Here is a 22,464-nt window from a genome sequence, read left to right on the forward strand (position 1 = left end):
TTCTTTTACAACTGGCTTTACATTCCACCGACACAGGTTGGTCTTATGGCAACGATGGGATAGGAAAGGGCTAGGACTGGGAAGGAAGAAGCTGTGGCCTTAATAAAGATACTGTCTCAGCATTTTCCTGGTGTGAAAATGAGACACCACGGAAAACTTATCTTCAGGTCTGGCGACAGTGGGGTTTCGAACCCACTATCTCCCGAATACTGGATACTGGCCGCACTTAAGCGACTGCGGCTATCGAGCTCGATATGCCTTCAAATAAATAACCTCACTGATTTTATTCCCGGTAAGCATGATCGGATTAAATCAATCAATACTGATCTGCATTTAGGGCAGTCGCCCAGGTGGCAGATTCCCTATCTGTTGCTTTCCTAGCCTTTTCCTAAATGATTTCAAAGAAATTGGAAATTTATTGAACATCTCCCTTGGTAAGTTATTCCAATCCCTAACTCCCCTTCCTATAAATGAATATTTGCCCCAGTTTGTCCTCTTGAATTCCAACTTTATCTTCATATTGTGATCTTTCCTACTTTTATAAACGCCATTCAAACTTATTCGTCTACTAATGTCATTCCACGCCATCTCTCCGCTGACAGCTCGGAACATACCACTTAGTCGAGCAGCTCTTCTTCTTTCTCTCAATTCTTCCCAACCCAAACATTGCAACATTTTTGTAACGCTACTCTTTTGTCGGAAATCACTCAGAACAAATCGAGCTGCTTTTCTTTGGATTTTTTCCATTTCTTGAATCAGGTAATCCTGGTGAGGGTCCCATACACTGGAACCATACTCTAGTTGGGGTCTTACCAGAGACTTATATGCCCTCTCCTTTACATCCTTACTACAACCCCTAAACACCCTCATAACCATGTGCAGAGATCGGTACCCTTTATTTACAATCCCATTTATGTGATTACCCCAATGAAGATCTTTCCTTATATTAACACCTAGATACTTACAATGATCCCCAAAAGGAACTTTCACCCCATCAACGCAGTAATTAAAACTGAGAGGACTTTTCCTATTTGTGAAACTCACAACCTGACTTTTAATCCCGTTTATCAACATACCATTGCCTGCTGTCCATCTCACAATATTTTCGAGGTCACGTTGCAGTTGCTCACAATCTTGTAACTTATTTATCACTCTATAGAGAATAACATCATCCGCAAAAAGCCTAACCTCCGATTCCACTCCTTTACTCATATCATTTATATATATAAGAAAACATAAAGGTCCGATAACACTGCCCTGAGGAACTCCCCTCTCAACTATCACAGGGTCAGATAAAACTTCACCTACTCTAACTCTCTGAGATCTAGAAATATAGCAACCCATTCAGTCACTCTTTTGTCTAGTCCAATTGCACTCATTTTTGGCAGTAGTCTCCCATGATCCATCCTATCAAATGCTTTAGACAGGTCAATCGCGATACAGTCCATTTGACCTCCAGAATCCAAGATATCTGCTATATCTTGCTGGAATCCTACAAGTTGAGCTTCAGTGGAATAATCTTTCCTAAAACCGAATTGCCTTCTATCGAACCAGTTTTTATAAACATGTCTAATATAATCAGAAAGAATGCCTTCCCAAAGCTTACATACAATGCATGTCAAACTTACTGGCCTGTAATTTTCAGCTTTATGTCTATCACCCTTTCCTTTATACACAGGGGCTACTATAGCAACTCTCCATTCATCTGGTATAGCTCCGACCAAACAATAATCAAATAAGTACTTCAGATATGGTACTATATCCCAACCCATTGCCTTTAGTATATCCCCAGAAATCTGATCAATTCCAGCCGCTTTTCTAGTTTTCAACTTTTGTATCTTATTGTAAATGTCATTGTTATCATATGTAAATTTTATTACTTCTTTGGCCTTAGTCTCCTCCTCTACTCGACATTATCCTTGAAACCAACAATCTTTACATACTGCTGACTGAATACTTCTGCCTTTTGAAGATCTTCACATACACACTCCCCTTGTTCATTAATTATTCCTGGAATGTCCTTCTTGGAGCCTCTTTCTGCCTTAAAATACCTATACATACCCTTCCATTTTTCACTAAAATTTGTATGACTGCCAATTATGCTTGCCATCATGTTATCCTTAGCTGCCTTCTTTGCTAGATTCAATTTTCTAGTAAGTTCCTTCAATTTCTCCTTACTTCCACAGCCATTTCTAACTCTATTTCTTTGTCGGTGAGTTTATCAGATAATTTAAACGCAAACGACCACAAGCCACAGCTTATCCACCTTAACTCTGTATTATATTAGAAGCGTTTCTAAAGCACCTCTTAAAATGCAATAGGCGAAATTGTAATTCATTACGTACATTATAAAAAGTATCTGCTTTTGCAGGCCTAACTCTCTACTGTATCCGGTCAGAATAGATAAATAGCAATTAACATAAATAACTTACAACGTAAATGGAAAATAACGTGGATTTCTGCCCTTTTTCTTTCATTATTTTCTGCCTTCATTTCAAACTCATGTATCGCCGCAGTGATCGAGAGTGAGTGAGAGAACTTCGCCCAACCTTCACGGCCTGTGACGTAGCCACGACCTCACTGTGGTTGAACAGCACACGCTGCGCTCATCGCCTGCCACTCCGCCCACTTACAGTGCTGGACGCCCCCGGTACAGAATACCGAGCGTGAGCACCTCTGGTCTAGGAGAATGTCCTTGTAGAAGCAGAATAAACTGAGAGATGTAAAGAAAGTGTCATAATGCTGTATATTAATCGTAATGTCGTGAGTTTCCATTTTTAAACTGACGGTTATAAAATTATTAGGTAACCTATATACTTCTCTCACCACTGCCACCACCAAATAAATTCACAGTACGCCCATGCTTCCGTGTAATTCCTAAAGCAAGTACAAAAGAAATAAAGTAATGAATACTAAAAAGACATGCAAGGTAAATGAAGCTACCAGTGATATTGTGGGGTACCGTACGGTACTTTTAAGCAAGTTGCTTCCAGTAAAGAGAGGGTCGTTTAATAACATTTAACGTAATTTGTTTATTTATTCTTTTCATAAACATTAATGATTCCCCCTGGGTTATGTTCACCAGGTTCATTTTCTTTTGGTGAAGAGGTAGAACGTCAGTTTATCATGCAAGTACTCTCTCTTGAGGTGAAATATCTATACAATTTTTCTACCGCTTTTCCCACATATGTGGGGTCGCAGGTCGCGAACTGTGCCGCGCATGTGAATTTGGTCCTGTTTTACGGCCGGATGCCCTTCCTGACGCCAACACTATGGAGGGATGTAATCACTATTGCGTGTTTCTGTGGTGGTTGGTAGTGTAGTGTGTTGTCTGAATGTGGAGAGGAAAGTGTTGGGACAAGCACAAACACCCATTCCCCGGGCCAGAAGAGTTAATTAGAGGTGATTAAAATTCCCGACCCGGCCGGAATCGAACCCGGGGTCCTCTGAACCAGAGGCCTCAACGCTGACCATTCAGCCCATAAGTCGGCCTAAAATATCTATACGATTTCTACAAATTATTGAAATGCTCTCAGATAAATACATGTTTAATTGACATACATATACCGTATATGAGCACTGAGTTCTTCGTTGAGTACTACAGATGCTCAATTTAAGCCTTTAAGATGTCTTCTTTTCGCAAAGACCAAATTAATGTCGCGTCTAATTCCCAACGTATTTACTTAATGGTTTCAGGACCTCCTGATCCACCTGCTGGTCGTCCCTCAGTGTCTTCTTGCGACAGTGGTGCAATGTTGACTTGGTCCAGCGCCCCATATGACGGTGGTTGTATGGTGACTGGTTTCTGTGTGGAAATGCGTCAGGATGGATCATCAGATTGGCAGCCTATTGCACATGTGTAAGTAACTTTCCAATGTTGCTAAAATTAAGCTTTGGTTCAGTTCACTTACGTTGTTTTGTGATTTAAATGAAGCTATCAGTGATATTTTGACAGTACTTTTAATCAAGTTGCTTCCAGTAAAGAATTACCCATGTACTTAATTTATTTATTTATTTTATTTTTTATTTATTTATTTATTTATTTATTTATTTATTTATTTAATATCGTAGTAGTTTGAGCCCTATTTTACATGAATACATTAGGGTTAAAGTTTTGATCAGCTAATTAATTATTGGTCCTTGCCATAAAATTAGGAAGCTAAATTATTGTAGATGTAGTGAATTAACCTAAGGAACTGTAGCAGCAGGGTTTTATAAACAGATGGTATAATGCCTTTGAGAGTTCCACATGGCAATTGTTTTGGTGAGCCTCCGTGGCTCAGACGCAGTGCGTCGACCTTTCACCGCTGGATATCGTGGTTCAAATCTCGGTCACTCCATGCGAGATTTGTGCTGCACAAAGCGGAGGCGGGGCAGGTTTTTCTCCGAGTACTCCGGTTTTCCCTGTTATCTTTCATTCCAGCAACACTCTCCATTAACATTTCATAGCATTTATCAGTCATTAATAAATAATAAAAAAATCACTTTGGGAGTGGCGACCCCATCGTACTACTAGCCTATTCATGGTTCATTCATTACATCCCTGACCCGGTCATAGACTGGAAAGCAGGCTGTAGGTTTTCGATCGTTTAGGTGACACTCGCTATCGAATCTTGTCCTTCCAAACATGGCACGGTTGAACAGTAAATGGTCCACTATTTGGGGAGATCCACAAAAGCACAAATATTCGTCTGCAATATTAATTTTAAAGCATTCAAAGTAACACTTGATCTTCCCATGGTCAGAGAGAAACTGAGTGAGAATGATTTCGGGCACTAATGTTTTGCACTGGAGTCGGCTATACAGTGTAGTTGGGGAAAAAGTAATTATCTTGTAATGAAATGAAATGGCGTATGGCTTTTAGTGCCGGGAGTGTCCGAGGACATGTTCGGCTCGCCAGGTGCAAGTATTTTGATTTGACGGCCGTAGGGGACCTGCGCGTCGTGATGAGGATGAAATGATGGTGAAGACGACACATACACCCAGTCCCCGTGCCAGCGAAATTAACCAATGATGGTTAAAATTCCCGACCCTGCCGGGAATCGAACCCGGGACCCCTGTGGCCGGCCAGCACGCTATCCATTTAGCCACGGAGCCGGACTATTATCTTGTGACGGACCCGTTTGTACTTGCTGTCCAGACGTTGTTCCACCTACTTATTAGATATGTTTTGATTCGGACTTTGGCGTAGCTAGGGGGTGATTTGTTGTACGTAATTTCTATATTGAATGAGGAGGCAGCTTTTGCGAGGTCTCTTTTCATTTCCAGGAGAACCGGTGTGTCCTCTGATCCAGGAAAGACAGACGTGGGGTCACTACTGTGCTGTGGATTTGATCGTAGCAGCTATTGGGTTGTCATTGTGTTTGTCGTTGAGTGTGTTCAATGCAACCTGCGAGTCACGTAGTAGTGATGGGTCGCGTGATGCAAAGCTCTCGATGCATTCTGAGCAAGCGATGCAGTTCGTGCCTCATAATGCTATCTCGATGTCGTATAGTGACGTCAGGCGCATGAGCTCTTTGTCTCGAGACAGTGCTGGGAAACGTATCGAGAGCTCTCGATGCATTTCGAGCAACTGATGCAGTCCATGACTCGTAATCCTATCTCAAAGTTTAAATCGGGACATCATGCGCATGCGGTATGTTATCCCTCGAGTCTCGACTATAGCCTACTTCGCCTGTTGATCAACTACTGACGTCTCCGAAAACCTTAATAAGTAGTTAGTGGGACGTAAAGCAAATAACATCATTATAACAAGTAATGACGATACGCCAACTACGGTACTTTATAATCTACTCGCAGTCAACTTCCCTACCTGTACTTCCTGCATTTTTCTTAACCATTGTCCGCTTCCGTGGCGAATTGGTTAGCGTACTGGCGTTTCGTCCAAGGGTCTCTGGGTTCGATTCTCGGCTAGGTAAGATATTTTATCCTTCATTGATTAGTTCCTATGGTTCGGGGACTGGGTTTGTGAAATAAATAGTAATGAAGAGTGTGATATATTTTTAACATTTTATTGAAACGATGTCTTTTACGACGTATCGAGTTGTGTAATAATTTGAACAGAAAGTAAAATATACCGGTAATGGCATATACTGCTATATGTGTGCATGTATCCGATGAGGGACTCGTTCTCGGGTTAAGTCTCCTTCTGGACTATCGATACTTTTATGTAAGTATGGTAACAAGTAGATCGTTTCCTTGAAAACGGACCTGAAGGCACGTATACAGGATGAAGCCGAACTCCATCGACAAATTTTCGGAAATTGTTCAGGGAAACCTTCTGTGTATATTGGTATAAGGTACCCGTGGTCTCCGGTGTTTCGTTATAGAGTAGAACCGGTAATTAAATGATGATTTATTCGGTTTTATTACCGCAAACAAACTTATTTCTGTTAAAATACCTTGACAACAGAGAAAAGGTCTGCAATATTCAATAACCAAAACGTACAACACAAAACTGAGAGAAACAAAGCCTGTAATATGTAATAACCAAAACGTACAATACCGAACACAGAGTAGTGCGATAACCCTCTGTCGAAACACGTAGGCCCTACATCTTTATCCCAGTGTGTTCAATATGTTCTGTCAGTGCACCTACTGTTTTAAAGGTAACAATTCCATGTCGTTGGCTTCCAGCACGTTAATGAACTCCTGCGGGACAAAATTCCCACACCCAGGCGTCTGTCAAGAACTAGCATTTAGGACTGACGTAACACAACATTATTATGAGTACTATTTTCAGTGCAATACAGATACAAAGCTAACTGATCTGATGACATGGCCACGAGGTAATCAGGTTTGTTTACATTATGATTGGTGTATATTGCATGTGTTGGAGTGGAAGAGATTTTATTATCTATTGGTTATTTTGTATATTTAGTAACGTTACAATTAATTAATTATATTAGCGATCTGGTTGTTTCTGCACGAACAGGTGTGTGTTTGGTAGCCGAAACTCCGATGGCAAAACAAGAACAAACAAAAATATTTGAAGATAAGATTCGAACCGCTACAAAACGTAGCGGATGATAATGCCAAACGATGATATTTAGCCAACTGAGCCACGCTAACAGTTCGAGTTCGATGTTTACTAATCATTTCTGTTTCTGCTATATTCGTCCTGGCTGAGGTTCAATTGGAGCGTGCCTCGAGATGCATCGAGAAAGTGACGTCAGGCTCGAGTATCTCAAACGAGAGTTATGCCCATCTCTACGTAGATCTCGAAGATGCATCGAGAGTGGTGACGTCAGTCTCGAGTATCTCGAACGAGAGTTTCGCCCACCACTATCACGTAGTATCGGAGCACTCCTGTTGTGTTCACACCACTCCACGGCAGAATTGATGGTCCATAGCTCAGCTTGAAATACTGAGCAGTTGGATGACAATTTATACCGGGCTGAAAACACTTCACTGTTGTTCTCGCCAGGTTCTCGCAGACGACGAATGCGCATCCCACTTTGTCAGATTCAGCGATGTTAGGTGTGAGACAATCGTTTGTGTAATGTTGTAGTCACGGTTGAGCGAGCAGCTATAGCAAACGTAAGTCTTGAAGATACTAGGGTGTCCGATCTTCTCCACTGTGGTTTCGAGAATTGGTGCAGCGGAGGTTTCCTCTTCATCAACGTGAGTTAGGCCGTTCCGATGGCAGTAAAGAACAGGGGGCTCAATTCCAGCGATGACAAGTGTAGATATTATGCGATAGGCACGAGACATTCGAAGGACGTTTCCTCTCTGAATCTGCAGAAGTTTTCCCTTAACCCACTGCTTTTCGAGTGTAGAACGAACTGGTGAAGCCTAATGTGAAGTCCACGCATAGGTACGACTTGAGTTGTGATTTTCCAGCCAATGCATGTGGGATCTTCGAAATGTCACACCCTTATGGTTGGATTCCATGTAAAACTGGAGGCTCTATTTTTTTGCTTCAACATCACTCCTACACGACGAAGGTTTCCGACAACGCGAGGATGGGAAAAGGCTAAGTTTGGAAGGTAGCGGTTGAGGCCTTACGGTACAGCCCCAGCATTTTCCTGGTGCGAAAATGGGAAACCATACTCAGAGCTGCCTGAAGCTAACTGCTTTATGAACCTAACAACTAAAATAACTGTATTCAGGGCTGACAATGGCGAGACTCAAACCCACCATCTCCCGAATGCAAGCTCACAACTACGTGACCCTACCCATGCGGTAAACTCACTCGGTGGGAGTTCCATTGCTGTGATCACAATATCAATAGTTGCCTATATTTACAAGCTTGCTTGGAATTGTGATACATATTTTGATTTGGAGGTATGTATTCCTTAGTCGGGAACAAACTATATATTCTCCATTAAAAGTTTGCTCGGCTTTATGCGTTCATTGAAATGTTTACTCATAAGTAATTAGTATGTAAATCAGCATCAGCAATTGAGGGTATTCAAATGTGACAACTCCATGTTGTTGACTCCTGGCATGTTAATTAACTGTTACATGATAAAATTCCAAAACTCTGTGGTCTCTTAAAATTTCTAAGAATTGAAAGGATGATAAACAAATATTAACTACTGTTACAGTGTTTGGAGATGGCAAGATGCTAGAATTTTGTCCCACAGGAGTTCTTTTACATGCTGGTAAGTCTACAGACATGAGGCTGATATAAGTGAGCACCTTCAAATACTATTAGACTGAGCGAAGATTGAACCTGCTTAGTTCATCTGATCCACTCAGCCGGGCAAACAAAATTATTATTATTATTATTATTATTATTATTATTATTATTATTATTATTATACAGGGTTACTCTAAATGATTGTCAGGGTTTCGTGAATTTTTTCTTGAAAATGTGGAAAACGTACCATTTTTATTGTCGCAGTAACGGTTAGACAAACTCTGAAAGTTTTGTTTTGCATTAAGTATAGTACATAAGTTACCACCAGATGGCAGTAATAACAGTGTTTAACAAAATGGCAATTAGCGATAAGAAGAAAGCTTTTTGTACTCTTGAATTTCATCAACACCGATTCGTTATCAGAGTCCAGCGCCAGTTTCGGACAAAATACGGGAAGGAGCCTCCTTCTGACAACTCTATTCGTAGATGGTACGCACAATTTGTGGATACAGGTTGTTTGTGCAAAGAGAAAAGCAATGGGAGTCCCGCTGTGTCAGAAGAGGGTGAGATTCGGATTAGGGGCGTTTGTCTCCGTATTCCTAAGAAATCAACTACGAGATGTAGCAGGGAACTGCAAGTTCCTCAAACCACAGTATGGCGTGTGTTACGAAGGTGCCTAAAGGTAAAGCCACATCGCCTACAATTGCGTCAAGCTCTAACAGCTAATGACCAAGCCCTACGTTTCAACTTTTGCATGGCACTGCAGGAACGGATTGAAGAAGATGATGGTTTTCTTGACAGAGTAGTTTTCAGTGATGAAGCTACGGAGGCTCCTTCCCGTATTTTGTCAGAAAATGGCCCTGGACTCTGGTAATGGATCGGTGTTGATGAAACTCAAGAGTACAAAAAGCTTTCTCCTTATCGGTAACTGCCATTTTGTTAAACACTGCTATTACTGCCATCTGGTAGTAATTTATGTACTACAGTTGATGCAAACCAAAACTCAGTTTGTTTAACCATTACTGCAACAATACAAATGGTACGTTTTCCACGTTTTCAAAAAAAAAAAAAAAAAAAAAAAAAAAAATTCATGAAACCCCGACAATCATTTAGAATAACCCTGTACAGTGAATTCCACAGAAGGCATGAACAATTAATCCATAAATTACCACCATATAATTTTTTGCTCACATTCTAAGACAATTTTCATTATAGTATTTTGAATAAATCTTAAGACATGTACAGCAGGATTTTCTTTTAAATTTTAGTACAGTATTTTTTTCTACATACTAATGAACGAATATGTTTCAGGTCTCATTCACTATCTTATGTTGTTCGCGACCTAACACCTGGTGACAGCTACGTGTTCAGGGTTCGGGCTGAGAACATTCACGGAGAAAGTGAACCCAGCATGGAGTCTGCACCCTTCTCATTCCAAGTTGATCTTGAAGGTAATTAATTATGCACGAACTACTTCTTCTATATTTTAACTATGTTTCTACATTCACTCAAGTTTAAAAGCAGCATTACTTTACCTATCAAACATAACATTGCCTTGATTGTAAAAATGAGTGGCATATTTCAAGATGCTTATTTACCATAGATAATGGCAGTTCATAAGTACTGAAAATTGGATGGCATTATTATTATACAAGGAGGTTGCCTATTTAAGGTGGTAAAGGCATGCTTGGTTCACTAAGGATTCCCCATCGTGAAGTCAAAAAGTCATATTTAATACTATTTATCCTTCCTCAAATGATTGAGGTTGCCAAACCGACAAAGAAAATCACACAATATAAATTTAGTAAAATAGCAACAATATAGAACAAAAGATAAGCAATAATTCTAATGATAAAGTAGAGAGAATAATCCTTAATGAGGGTGGAGTGTAGAGGTGATGTGTCATGATTGCGATATCGAGGCTTTCAATGTATGTATACCCCAGCTCACAATGGTCTCATTTGGCACACCAATTTGTCGTAACTAGCAGTTGAGGTATGGTACCCCTTGCACACAGCATTGAGTCCTACGACCCCAAGGTTGTAATTATTGAGATAACAGGGAATAGTCGGTGGATATATCCTTTTTTCAGTCGTCGACTGCAGAGGGCTGTGCCCGTGTTGTGCATGTGATTCAAATCTGTTGGTTTGAGAATGGAACCCTTTTTTCCGTGTTTGAAGATGGAAATGTTGATTTGTCTTGTTCCACAGTCAACTGCAAGGCCATGGGCCTCTTCATGTACTAGATGCCCTTTTCCACATAGTGTATCAGCCAAGGAGACCGGATGAGATGGTGTCTGGTGTTTCATAGGCATTTGCCGAATGTGCAAGATTCTAAGACATGTGGCAAAGTTTCAATCTCACCACGTCTGCACTGGTTAGTCTTTGGATCTGCCTGGTATGGCATGGGCAGAGGATATATTTGCTGTCATTTGGAGAGCATATTTCCACTCAGTGCTTTTGAGTCTACCCGTTTTTCTTATCCACCAGTTGGTTGGAGGGAACTCCTTTGCCTTTCTGGTCCCTTGATCTCAAGAGGTCTCTTGAGTTTCATGGTGTCCAACAGGCTGTCACCTTTCTGCAATTTAACAGCATTTTCGGTGAGACATTCGATGTTAAGCGTGGACACGCAATATGCAGTTTCGACTTTGAGGTTTCTCATTGCTGCAATGTTCTTATCGCCAGCTTTCCAGAGGATGTTAGATGGTTTTATCTGCTTTGGCAGAATAGATTAGTACATCCCATGAACCTACTACGCTGGCGTAGCAGGGGCAGAGGTGATACTCCCACATGGCGCGTCCCAGCTGGCGGATAGGGGGATCCTAACCGGCTTGCCGGCGGACTTGAGGGAAATAAAATATCTCTCATGGACCAAATACACAACCCCCTGTGGGTGGGGAATGCAGACAAAGAATACACCCACGGTATCCCCTGACTGTCGTAAGAGGCGACTAAAAGGAGCGACCAAGGGATGATTGGATTAGAACCATGAAACTACTTGTGATTAGTACCACCATGCGGGGAACACCATGGGTCCCTATTACTTGCGTGTAGTACCACTATGTTAGGTACCAAATAGGTTTTTGATTAGTAGCAATCAGGAGCACCGTGCGGTCAGGCTTTTATGGTACCTGTGATTAGTAGCACTATATGAGTGATACCAGGGTTCTGGCTTGCCTGTGATTAGTACCCACTATATAAGGAACACCACGGGATAGTACGAGTCCCTGTGGTTAGTACACTTACGTGATGAAAACCATAGGTTTGCATTGCCTGTAAATGGCGCCGCTATGTGTGAAACACCATAGGTCTGTATTACATGTGTGAATTTCATTACCTGTGAGTAGTACCATAATGTGTGGAATACTGCGAGTCTGCGATACTGCACCATGTCAAATACCATGGTTTGACTTTCCAAGCGATAAGTATCATTATGAGAGGCCGATGACTTATATTTTGGACCCCTTTAGCTTGCAAGCATCATCGATTCAGTATTGAGCTATAGAAGCAGTCCCTTGGTCAGTATTACTATTGTTTTCCAACAGTTTCTGAGACTGAGGCATTGCGGGTCGTCTCCACTGATTGTTTTAACTTCATATCCATCTGTTTATTTTTTGTCCTCACGCTTTGAATTCTGGTCAGTGGAGGATTTTGGGTTTTTATTTTGTCATTGCATTTCGTCTCATTTCGTACCATCAGGGGCCGATGACCTAGATGTTAGGCCCCTTACAACAACAAGCATCAGATTAGTACATCCAGTGTGTCTGCTGGAAGTGATAAAATCTCCTTTAGAGTACTCTTAATCATTTTGTTGACATCATTTAAAAATCATTGGGGATTTTTTCCAGTGTGGTGGACAGGAAATGATATATCAATGTACGAAACATGGATGAATTTAGGGTGTTAGCCAAGGAGAAGTTGCCAGAGCATTTGGTTTCACTTGCAGTAATGTGATAGATTGCTTAGGATCAAATACAATATCAGTTAATTCCCAAGTATTTAATGTATTCTGGTCTGGAAACACACAAATAATTCCTTCATTTCATATGCATAAGTTCCCACTGCTGATTTTTCCTTTTTTTAATGTCTATGCCTATTGATTCATTTGCACATATTTTTAACCCCAATTCCTGAAATCTCTCAGTTGCTAAGTTGATTTCGAGAGCTGATTGTTTTCTTCCATTACAGTATCATCAGCAAATCCCAGAATTGTCAGTGGAGTTAACCCATCACCCATAGTGTATTCATATTCATTACTTGTTTTCAGAGTTCTTATGTGGTCAGTAGTGATATTGTATAAGGTAAGTGACAATGGGGACCCTTGAATTATTCTACGACACAAAAATGATAGGTTTAGACCTTCTCGCGTTGACCTAGAAATGGGTGAAATTATTTTCTTGTAGATTGCAAATTATTCTTGTTAATTAAGAGGGGCATTCAGAACAATTAAATTGTTTTAGAGGTGAGTGGTTGACATTGTCAAAGGCTTTTTTACTTATGTCGAGAGAAATCAGGTTTAAGTCATGCTTTCCAAGTTTAGCATGTTAAACAGTTAAAGAATGGGCCTCGGAATAGCAATGTTGACGAGACAACCGGGTGACCTAGTGAAACTAGTCTGATGCTCCCTAAATTGCACAAAAGCCTCAACCTGGCCTCAAAAACCCTCTCAATAATACTTCGTAATACGGAACATATAGTTATAGGTCACCAGCTTGATGGATTTACGTAGTCTCCTTTGAACAGCAAGATGGTATGAGCCTGATGGAAAAGTGTTGGAACGTATCCAGTATCATAGCGATTTTTGTAATTATAATGGATACTAAGTTGTCCTTCACTGCTCGGACTATAACCTTGCGTTGTCAGGACTGGGGTATATGTCAGCTGCTATTTTACTTGTCACAAGAGTTATTTCTTGCTTGCTCACTGCTGTCTCATAAGATTCGTTGAGTGCTACCCGCTGCGCTTTATTCGTGCAGTCTGGATACTCTTCCCTTATTCAATTATTGGGAGTGGAAAAGATGGAAGAGAAATGGTCATCAAAATCTTCAACACTTAAATTACAAGTTGACATTTGTTGGTTGAGAACTTTCCTGATAAACTTTCCACCTTTGGTTGTAGTAGAGAAACTGCATTTCTTCGTATCTGTGTTTATTGCACCTCTTCTTTCAGTCCCTTTTGGTCATGCATTCTGGGTTAGATTGATTTTTATAAGATCTTTGAATTAGAGCATCACGTTTAACCTTCCTGGCTTCAAAGTATTTTGTGGCAGGGTGTTTTGGACCTGGGAGTAGGCTTATTGTAAGTAAAGCCTTTATTTTTCTTCCAGATCTACAACGATGAAGCCTTATTGATCCATTAAGGGAGAAAAATAATAGTGCCCAACCTAGACAGCTTAAGATGCTATACACATAAAATCATACTCGTATAGTAAACATAGCTAACACCAAATGTGGAAAAACAAAGTTGCTGGAAATAATAATAATCAAATGTCCATGAGTCAATGTTATCTTTTCAGATATAAACAAAACCTCAAGAAATCTCAATATTGCTATTAAGACCAAGGATAAACGAAAGCTAGTAGTACTGAAAATGATGATAATAATAAAATGTAAAAACTCAATATTGCTATTAAGAAAAGGGATAAAACGAAGACTAAAAGAACTATTGCAACAGGGTAATTCCATCTATAGACTGTATGGCATTAATGGCAATGTGAAACTAAAACTGGCAACATATAACTGAGCAGAGTACAGTGCTGTGTCGGGCTGAGTTTGCACTAGACCACAGACTGTTCCACTTCCGGCTGGGTTCGCACTCAGCACATTCTCTCTTAGACACTGACCTTTCTTATATTCTACTTATATTGCTAACCTGACTACGTGTTATCTCCACTGTAGTGCCGATGTGCAGTTTACTACACTTTACATTTCTTTCTTGTTGATCACTCTTCAACCTCTATTAATTCACTATATTTGTTAACTTTAGAACCCATGCCACTCACTACCTTAAATGAAGCCATGCTCACTCACTTATAACTAGGATAACTAGGACCCCAGCTCATAAACCAACCGTCACCAGATATTACCTTTCTCCTTATCATCTGACCAATTTGTCTCACCCTCTTCCTCATTCACTACACACTTGACCATCTGGAAACTTGCCTCTTCTATCACACCTGTCGTTTACTCGCTCTTAACATAGTTATGAATAACACGCACACACTCCACTATTATCGTGTATACAGCCATTTACTTCTCACTACACATTAACTTTTTGCTTCTTGTCACTATGCCTTCGTCTACTCTGTTCTTTTTGCCCCATAACTCTCTTAGGCTCAGACTTCTCCCTCTCACTAGGGCACCTCTTGCTTCTTCTTGCTTCCCAGTCATGTTTTCACTTCGTTTGCTTGCTCTTGTTCCGTTCTGTGTTTCTACTCCCACAATCTCTCCCTGTATCCTTCTGTCTTCTCTCCAACTGGCCTCCGTCCTGGACTCCTTCGTTAATGCCCAGGTCTCCCTGGTTTCCTTCCTTATCACACTCCTCAACTCTGCCATTACCTCCCTGTTCGCTATGGCTAACAAATCTATCAAGTTACTTCCTTCATGCTGCGAGCTTGGTTCCTTTACCTTATTATCCTTGTTTCTTTGCCTCCATGTCCTTCATCCCCCACTTTACAGTCTCTGGCTTGTCTTTCCTCCACTCTCTTTCCCACTACCACTTCGTCATTCCTGTCATCTTCCATTTCTCGTAATTTCTTCGCAGTCCACATTCTAGTCCAAGTACCGTTGGTCACTACTAATTTTTGACCCTTAATATGAGCTCTTAACCCCTGTAATTTAGCCCTGGCCAAATGTTTCTTCAGAGTGTTTATGTTCTTTACCCCTTCTCTACCAATGTCTTCTTTAATCCAAATTTTTGTGCTCCGTATGTTATCTGCACTTCTTATCACTACTTCCGCCATCAAGGTGGAGAATAGCTTCAGTTTTATCGGTCTATCACCCCGTTTTTTACCTATCCTTTCTACATCATCAATATCGACTTCGCTAAAATTAATTCTCATCATTTTCTGGATGACTCCCATAACTTTGTAGGTTGTCAGTACTTTATCTTCTGCTTTGTCTTCCGGTACTCCTTATATGAATAGGCATTTCTTCCTCCGTTCTCGGTTACAGTCTTCAAATTCCGCTCGCAACTTCACCACCTCTCCTTCCATCTCCCTTATTTTTGACTTCAGTGATATGATCTCTCTCTCATTGGTTTCTACTCTACTCATTATCTCGTCTGTTTTTCCCTGTATCCACCGCCTTATATGCTAAAGTTCTTTCATTTGCTCTTTCATCATATTCTTAATCTGCTCAAACGGGCATACTTCTTCCACCACTTCTTTCACCACTTTTCTAATGACCTCCACGTCTTCCCAGTTCATGTTGCCACTAGAAGTTGGGCCGGGGTTTACCTCTACTCCTCCTATAACTAGTAGTATCATAATCACCACTGCCGCCAATATCATCTCGTCCATCATTCTTGTTTCCATTATACTTCCTTTATTTCTGTCTATCTCCTTTTTCCCTTTCATCTGCCATCTTCCAATAGCCACACGACATTGATCCACGCCAATCTTCCTCTTCCCTCTCAAATTACATTACTGGCCACCATTCACATTCCATGCCGGCTCTCCTGACACCTCCACACAATACGTCTGCCACCGAATGCTGACTAGGTTAGACTGGAGTAGGCTTATTGATTTGGACAAGAATTCAGAGGTTTTACTAGGTCACCTGGTTGTTGCATCAACATTGCCATTTATGAGCCATTGTCTATTCAAATTTCTTTCATCTTTTCTTTGCTAGCAGTTCAGTAATACACTAACTTGTTCCAGATTTTTGGCTATGGTGGGACAGAACAGGGAAGGTAGAGGCCAACACTGTCAAATTGCCCAGTGTGAAAATGGGGAATCTCCAAAAGCCATCTTCAGTGGGGTTTGAACCAGATATCTCCTGAATTTAAGCTTACAGCTACTCAACCCATGTCACAAAAGCCAGCTTGCATAGTATTCCATTTCAGTCATGCAAAGTATTGGAAAGGAACAAATGATTGCAGATCAGGTCATTCTCTTTCCTTTTCCTGTGTTTATCTGGGTTTCTTCCCATTCATTTAATAAAATAGCATGTACCCACGGCTTTGCCCGCGTTTATTAATTCAACTGTTTTGTATAATAAAAAACTATTTTTTCCCTATAAGTCTTCCGGTTGAACTATATTAGTGTCCTTCCAAATGGAACTAAGATATATAGTGCGTTTCCCTTTCCAACTCTTGAACAAACCACATACAGTTGACAATGGGAGAAGCAGTCTTTTTGAAGATGGAGTCCTATAACTTTAAGAGATTGTTCTTGTGCCTCGTTGATGTTCATAGCGAAACTGAAACAAACAGGGAACTGCAGACATCTAAACTTAAATTGTATATCCAAAGAAATTATTCAAATACAAGGAATGAATATTACTTCGCTCATGGCATGCCCAATCATGAGAATGGCTTCAATAATATTAGTCATCAGTTTCAGTTGTTTTCATTGCAGAGGGCAGGATTCTTATTCTTAAGAAGGATAATCGGTGCCACAATCATCCACTCTGAGATGTTCAAGGGTACTCCAGGTGACTCCAAGTCTTTCAAAAGCTCTGCCGTGTAGTCGATAGACTAGTAACTCTGTAGAACATTGGGTAATTCTTGTAAAAGTTGCTTGTTGATGATGTTGACAGCTTCACTTCTTGGAGCAAGAATTGCTCTTTGACATAGCCATGCGTAATTGGTGAAATGCTGTGGCCACGAATATTAAAAATTTCAGATCTGTGCGTGTTTATTATAATGTAATCTTCTTTACTATAGCCTATGTTTTCCCTAAATGAAATAATAAAACATGAGATTGAGTTAGTTGAAAGAAAACATGGTAGCCGGATAATTCTTGTGAGTGTTGCTTATTGACGTTGACAGCTTCATGTCTTGGTGCAAGAATTGCTTTTAGACACAGCCGTGTGTCTTAGGTGAAAACCTTTGCCCACCTACGACAAACATTTCAGATCTTTGTTTGCCGTAGTTTTGGCTGGGCAGAAGTGAGATCAATCTTCGTAGCAAGTTTTTACGACCGGATATCTTTCATGACGTCAACCTAATCAGATGAGTTAATGAGATGAAGTGAATGACATGATACATGATAGTAAGAATGAAGAGGATGTAACCTGGTGCCAGCACATAGCCCACTCCTCTCAAATAGCTCAAGACTTTATGTGCTCTTGCACCATATAAGACCAAAAACGGCTTCCTACGCCATGGATGTAAATTTGGCTTCTTGAATTGTGTTCTCTACTTACCTTATGTACGTTGCCTAGCGACAGCGACTCTATGCATATAATCTTGGTGACAGCACATTGGATTGCCATATTCCAATACATGTTTTCCGATGGTTTTTCATTCATAACTCACCAACGAAAGCTAAAATGAAAATTGCGGCTTTGAGGTACATTCGGACCCCCTCCCATCTACCTATGTTCAAAATTTCAGATCTCTGCGTGCTGTAGATTTTGCTGGGTATCGCACACAGGCAGACAAACACTTCCTTTTTTTAATTATAGATGGTTTGACAATTTTCATTAGAAATCCTAGACTTAATTGAGCTTAATCACTTATTTTTCATATAAGGAGCAGAAGAAAACTGAGTACTTGCAGTGTATTAAGCCCTAATTTTTATGAATTCCCAACACATTTCTTTACAAATGCACAATATCAAGATGCATTTGCATATGCTAAAGCAAAGCTCATTTTCATAGCTCTGTTTCATTCATTCTGCAGAATAATTGAATTTCCATATTTTCAGCATTTGGCTGGTTATAGAAATTTGTAATCTTTCCATGTAATCATTTTTAAATGTCCAAAATAGGACATTTCCAAAGTTTGTATCATGAGGAATTTTAAAAATAATGACATTATCAACAAAGAAGATTTATTGATACATAATGTTTGGTTTTCTGCCATCAAATTATGTGCAGATAAACTGAAGTAATGGACATAAGAATGCTAAAACATTATTTAATATTGTGATCATCTGTCTCAGAAAATTCTGTTCAGTAGCAATGAATCTTACTGTGTATTCATCTGTCTCCATTGGAGAAACTCTTCAGATATCAATTACATCAACTATGTTTATAACAATCGACCACAGAAAAATACATCTTGTGCCTGTGTTTGGTTGTGGCTGATCTGAGAAATGGAGAGTTCTTTACAATGCAGTACGAAACGTAATTTTATAGCTGCAGCTGATATCAAAATTGAGCTGCTGTCGTTAGTTGTCAGGAGAAATATGATCTGGCCCTGCAGTTGATTTTTATTTACTCTTTTTATTATGGATTTCACTTCCATCTCTTGATAGGTACTGAACTTACATCAAATATATTTTTGAGTTATTTACACTGTGAATATAACATGCTTGATTCGAACCATTTTCAGATGTATTCGGAAGCCTTCCACAATCACTTTACATTATTTTATAATTGTGTTGTTAAATTGAACAGTGTCCTTTGCTTTTGGTATGTTTAGCTGGTTTAAAGATAGATCAATTTTGGCTTAAGTTTCCCCATAGATCAACTATGTTTATAACAATCGACCACAGAAAAATACATCTTGTGCCTGTGTTTGGTTGTGGCTGGTCTGAGAAATGGAGATTTCTTTACAATGCAGTATGAAATGTAACTTTATAGTTACAGCTGATATCGAAACTGAGCTGCTGCTGTTTGTTGTCAGGAGACAACTTCGGCCAGTGTAAGTTAAATATGGAAGACAAAGTTACTATCATACACAGGTTACATTGGCCACTTTTTCTTTATTTTCTCTGCCCCAGTGTCTTCGATGCTCAGTTATTTTTCCGGTGTGATGTCATTCATGAGCCCAGGTACTCACGACAATTCATTGTTCCAGGGTATAATTAGATTCATCGCCATTATATTTATGAACCAATATCACCTGCAGCAAGAAAAAGCATATAGTACACAATTAAGTAAGGGGGAGGTAAAGGGACTTTTGGAACACCCTGTAGAACCTGTTTACTGCAATATTGCATATTTTCAACTTTGAGAAATTGGTTTAAGACAGGATCTGAGAGTTATGTGGTAGTAGCAGGTCAATTCCTACTGTTGAAGTCTCATTCTTCTGATCAGTGAATGCTAAGAAGTATCTTCTATTAAGTTAAGAACCCTGTTACATGAACTTACATTAGAAATAGTTCTTTACTCTGGTTAATTATAAATAAATTTTATGTTTGTTCTACACAGTTCAAAAAAATGAGGGGAACATGTTTTGTAACGTCCAGTATGTGAACGTTAATTTGGTAGATGGAGTTCCAATGGTCATACAGCATACCTTGAGATCATAAATACTCAGGGTGTCAAATCGAAGTTCTACTCCATCTATAGGCGTAGTCATGCATTAAACTGTCAGGTGACCCCACGAAACAAAGTGAATAGCGGTGCGTCCATGTGTTGTTGTGAGTTACACAGACTACTGCGGTCATTTGAGCACGTTGTACGTCAACCAGCACATCCTATGAGACATCTTAACGAGGTTCAAGACATAAGGGCAGTCACTTTGATCCAGGAAGGATGGACTTTTCGTTATGTTGCTGTGGATCTCAGTGTCTCTTGTCAGTTATTCACCACTTGTGGAATCGCTACATTGAGACAGGCCAGTTTACAAGGAGGGTTGGACAAGGTCGTGGACGCATGACAACCCCACAGGATGACCGATATCTGACCATCTGTGCATTGCAGCGTCGTTCAGCAAATGCCAGCGAACTGCAACAATACCTCAGGAGGGTCACTGGAGTCAGTGTCTGACCAGACAGTAAGGAACAGGTTAAGAGAAGTGTCTTTACGACCCAGACATCCTGTTCGAGTGCCCCGTTTAACGCAGCAACTTCGCGCAGCTGGCCTTCTGTTTGCCCGTACCCATATCAGCTGGAAACTTTGCCAATGGAGACCTGTGTTGTTCAGACGAGTCCAAATTTTCCCTGACACAGCGTGATGGACGTCAACGTGTATGAAGACACCGTGGTGTCCAGGAAGGTGACAGATTCGGACAAGGTTCTGTGATGCTGTGGGGTGGCATCAGTATTGATGGCCTTATGGATCTTGTCGTCGTCCATGGTAATCTTACTGCTGTGGGGTACATCGAGCAGATACTGCTACAGCATGTGTTGGTTGCTGTATATGGTGTTGGCCCTGAATTCATATTCGTGCACGCCAATGCCAGGTCTCATGTAGCGCGCATCACCATAGCTGTCTTACGAGAACTGAACATTCAAGAGATGGAATGGCCAGCAGTGAGTCCTGACCTTAATTCCATCAAGCATGTGTGGGATAGGCTTGGCAGAAGTGTTCGTGGGAGTCCTGTTCTACCGCAGACTCTTCAAGACCTCGAACAGGCTCTCATTAAAGAATGGGACCTAATACCGAAACGTGACCTCCGTTGGCCTATACAGAGCATGCCACGTAGGTGCCAAGCTGTGATAAATGCTCGTGGAGTACATACACCATACTAAAGCTCTCAAACTGTGATAAAAATTCACCCTGGAGGACTGTTATCACGTTGTTTTCACCCCTATTTGAACATTTCCATTTGTGTTCTGAAAATGAACGCGAATCCATCGATGTTCTTTTGTATACTTCAACGGTAAAGAATAAAGGTGTAGTTTTTAATATACCTGGGCATAAGGTATTGTTTTGTGGAGCATGGCATACATTCAAAAACATGTTCCCCTAATTTTTTTGAACTGTGTATGTCAGTCAAGTGATGATTATTATTAAATGTTGATAATGTGTACCAGAGAATTACAACACAACTATTCTGTGAATTAAATCAGAGTGCTCTGAGCATGGAGGAGTAAATAATAAGTAAAACATGATTCCAGTGGTAGGAGAACGAGCTTTTGGTATTGCTTTTCCCTTTCATAAGTGAGCAAGGTATATTGAGGCGATGCTGTTGAGGGCAGCTCTGCAATGGCTAAGGCATGATCGGTTTTTACAACATTATTCTCCACAATGGTAGAACAATAAGGATATTCTTAAATTAGTAGGTACAATTATTCCTATAAGGGTTTAAAGAAAAGGGGCTAAATAAAATTGGCAGACGATACAAACTGACAATGATGTATGAAGATCAGTCTACTGTATTTTATTCAACTATATAACTTTCTTCAGCTTGTCCCAGTAATGTCTGGGGTCACTGAAACTTCCAAGGCTCATTTCAGTTTTGGCCGGGGATTTAAGACCAGATGCCCTTCCTGACGCCATGTGATTTTTGAGATGAAAATCTCAATCTAGAATCGACCGGGATTTGATCCTCAGCCTTTCAGGTGGGAAGCCAGCAGCTAAGCTGCTGAGCTAATCATGCTCCCCTATTTTATTCAAATGTATAAGGGAACTTAAATTTCTTTAGGATTATTATTATTATTGTTGTTATTATTGTTTTGGTTCATGTTGGTGGGTTACTGTAGTCACGTCCTAGTTCGTGAACCATGGGCAACGGCTGAGTGGCCTAGTAAGTGGTCCTGAGAGTCGGGATACCAGTTGCTATGGAATGGGAGTGGGCATCTCGGACATATTCTGAGTCGTGGCCCTCCTTGTGCTCAGGCGGCTAGGACTACACAATTCACCGGTGGTCCATAACCCGTTAGAGGAGAGATCCTCACTTGGACTATGTGCAAGTAGGGCAGCATCCTGCTTCATGAATTTACCGAGCTCAGAACACTTTAAGCAAGCCTTGGACCTATGGGAGTAATGGAGTCCCACTCCCATTTGACAGGCGAGGGACTCCTTGGAAACAACTTGGCGAACG

The 22,464-nt window shown here is 40.5% G+C and overlaps 1 protein-coding gene across 2 annotated transcripts in view; it reads left to right on the forward strand.

Moving 5' to 3' along the window:
* Positions 1 to 22,464, forward strand: part of LOC136863975 (titin homolog) — a 1,080,299-nt gene that overhangs the window by 1,021,595 nt on the left and 36,240 nt on the right. For both annotated transcript variants that reach the window (XM_067140444.2, XM_067140445.2), the window contains exons 27-28: positions 3,697 to 3,859; positions 9,896 to 10,035. In XM_067140444.2, the coding sequence (XP_066996545.2) occupies positions 3,697 to 3,859; positions 9,896 to 10,035 (303 nt within the window). The remainder of the gene's footprint in view (positions 1 to 3,696; positions 3,860 to 9,895; positions 10,036 to 22,464) is intronic.

The sequence above is a fragment of the Anabrus simplex genome, chromosome 2 (assembly GCF_040414725.1).
Source record: "Anabrus simplex isolate iqAnaSimp1 chromosome 2, ASM4041472v1, whole genome shotgun sequence".
Classification (NCBI taxonomy): Eukaryota; Metazoa; Arthropoda; class Insecta; order Orthoptera; family Tettigoniidae; genus Anabrus; species Anabrus simplex.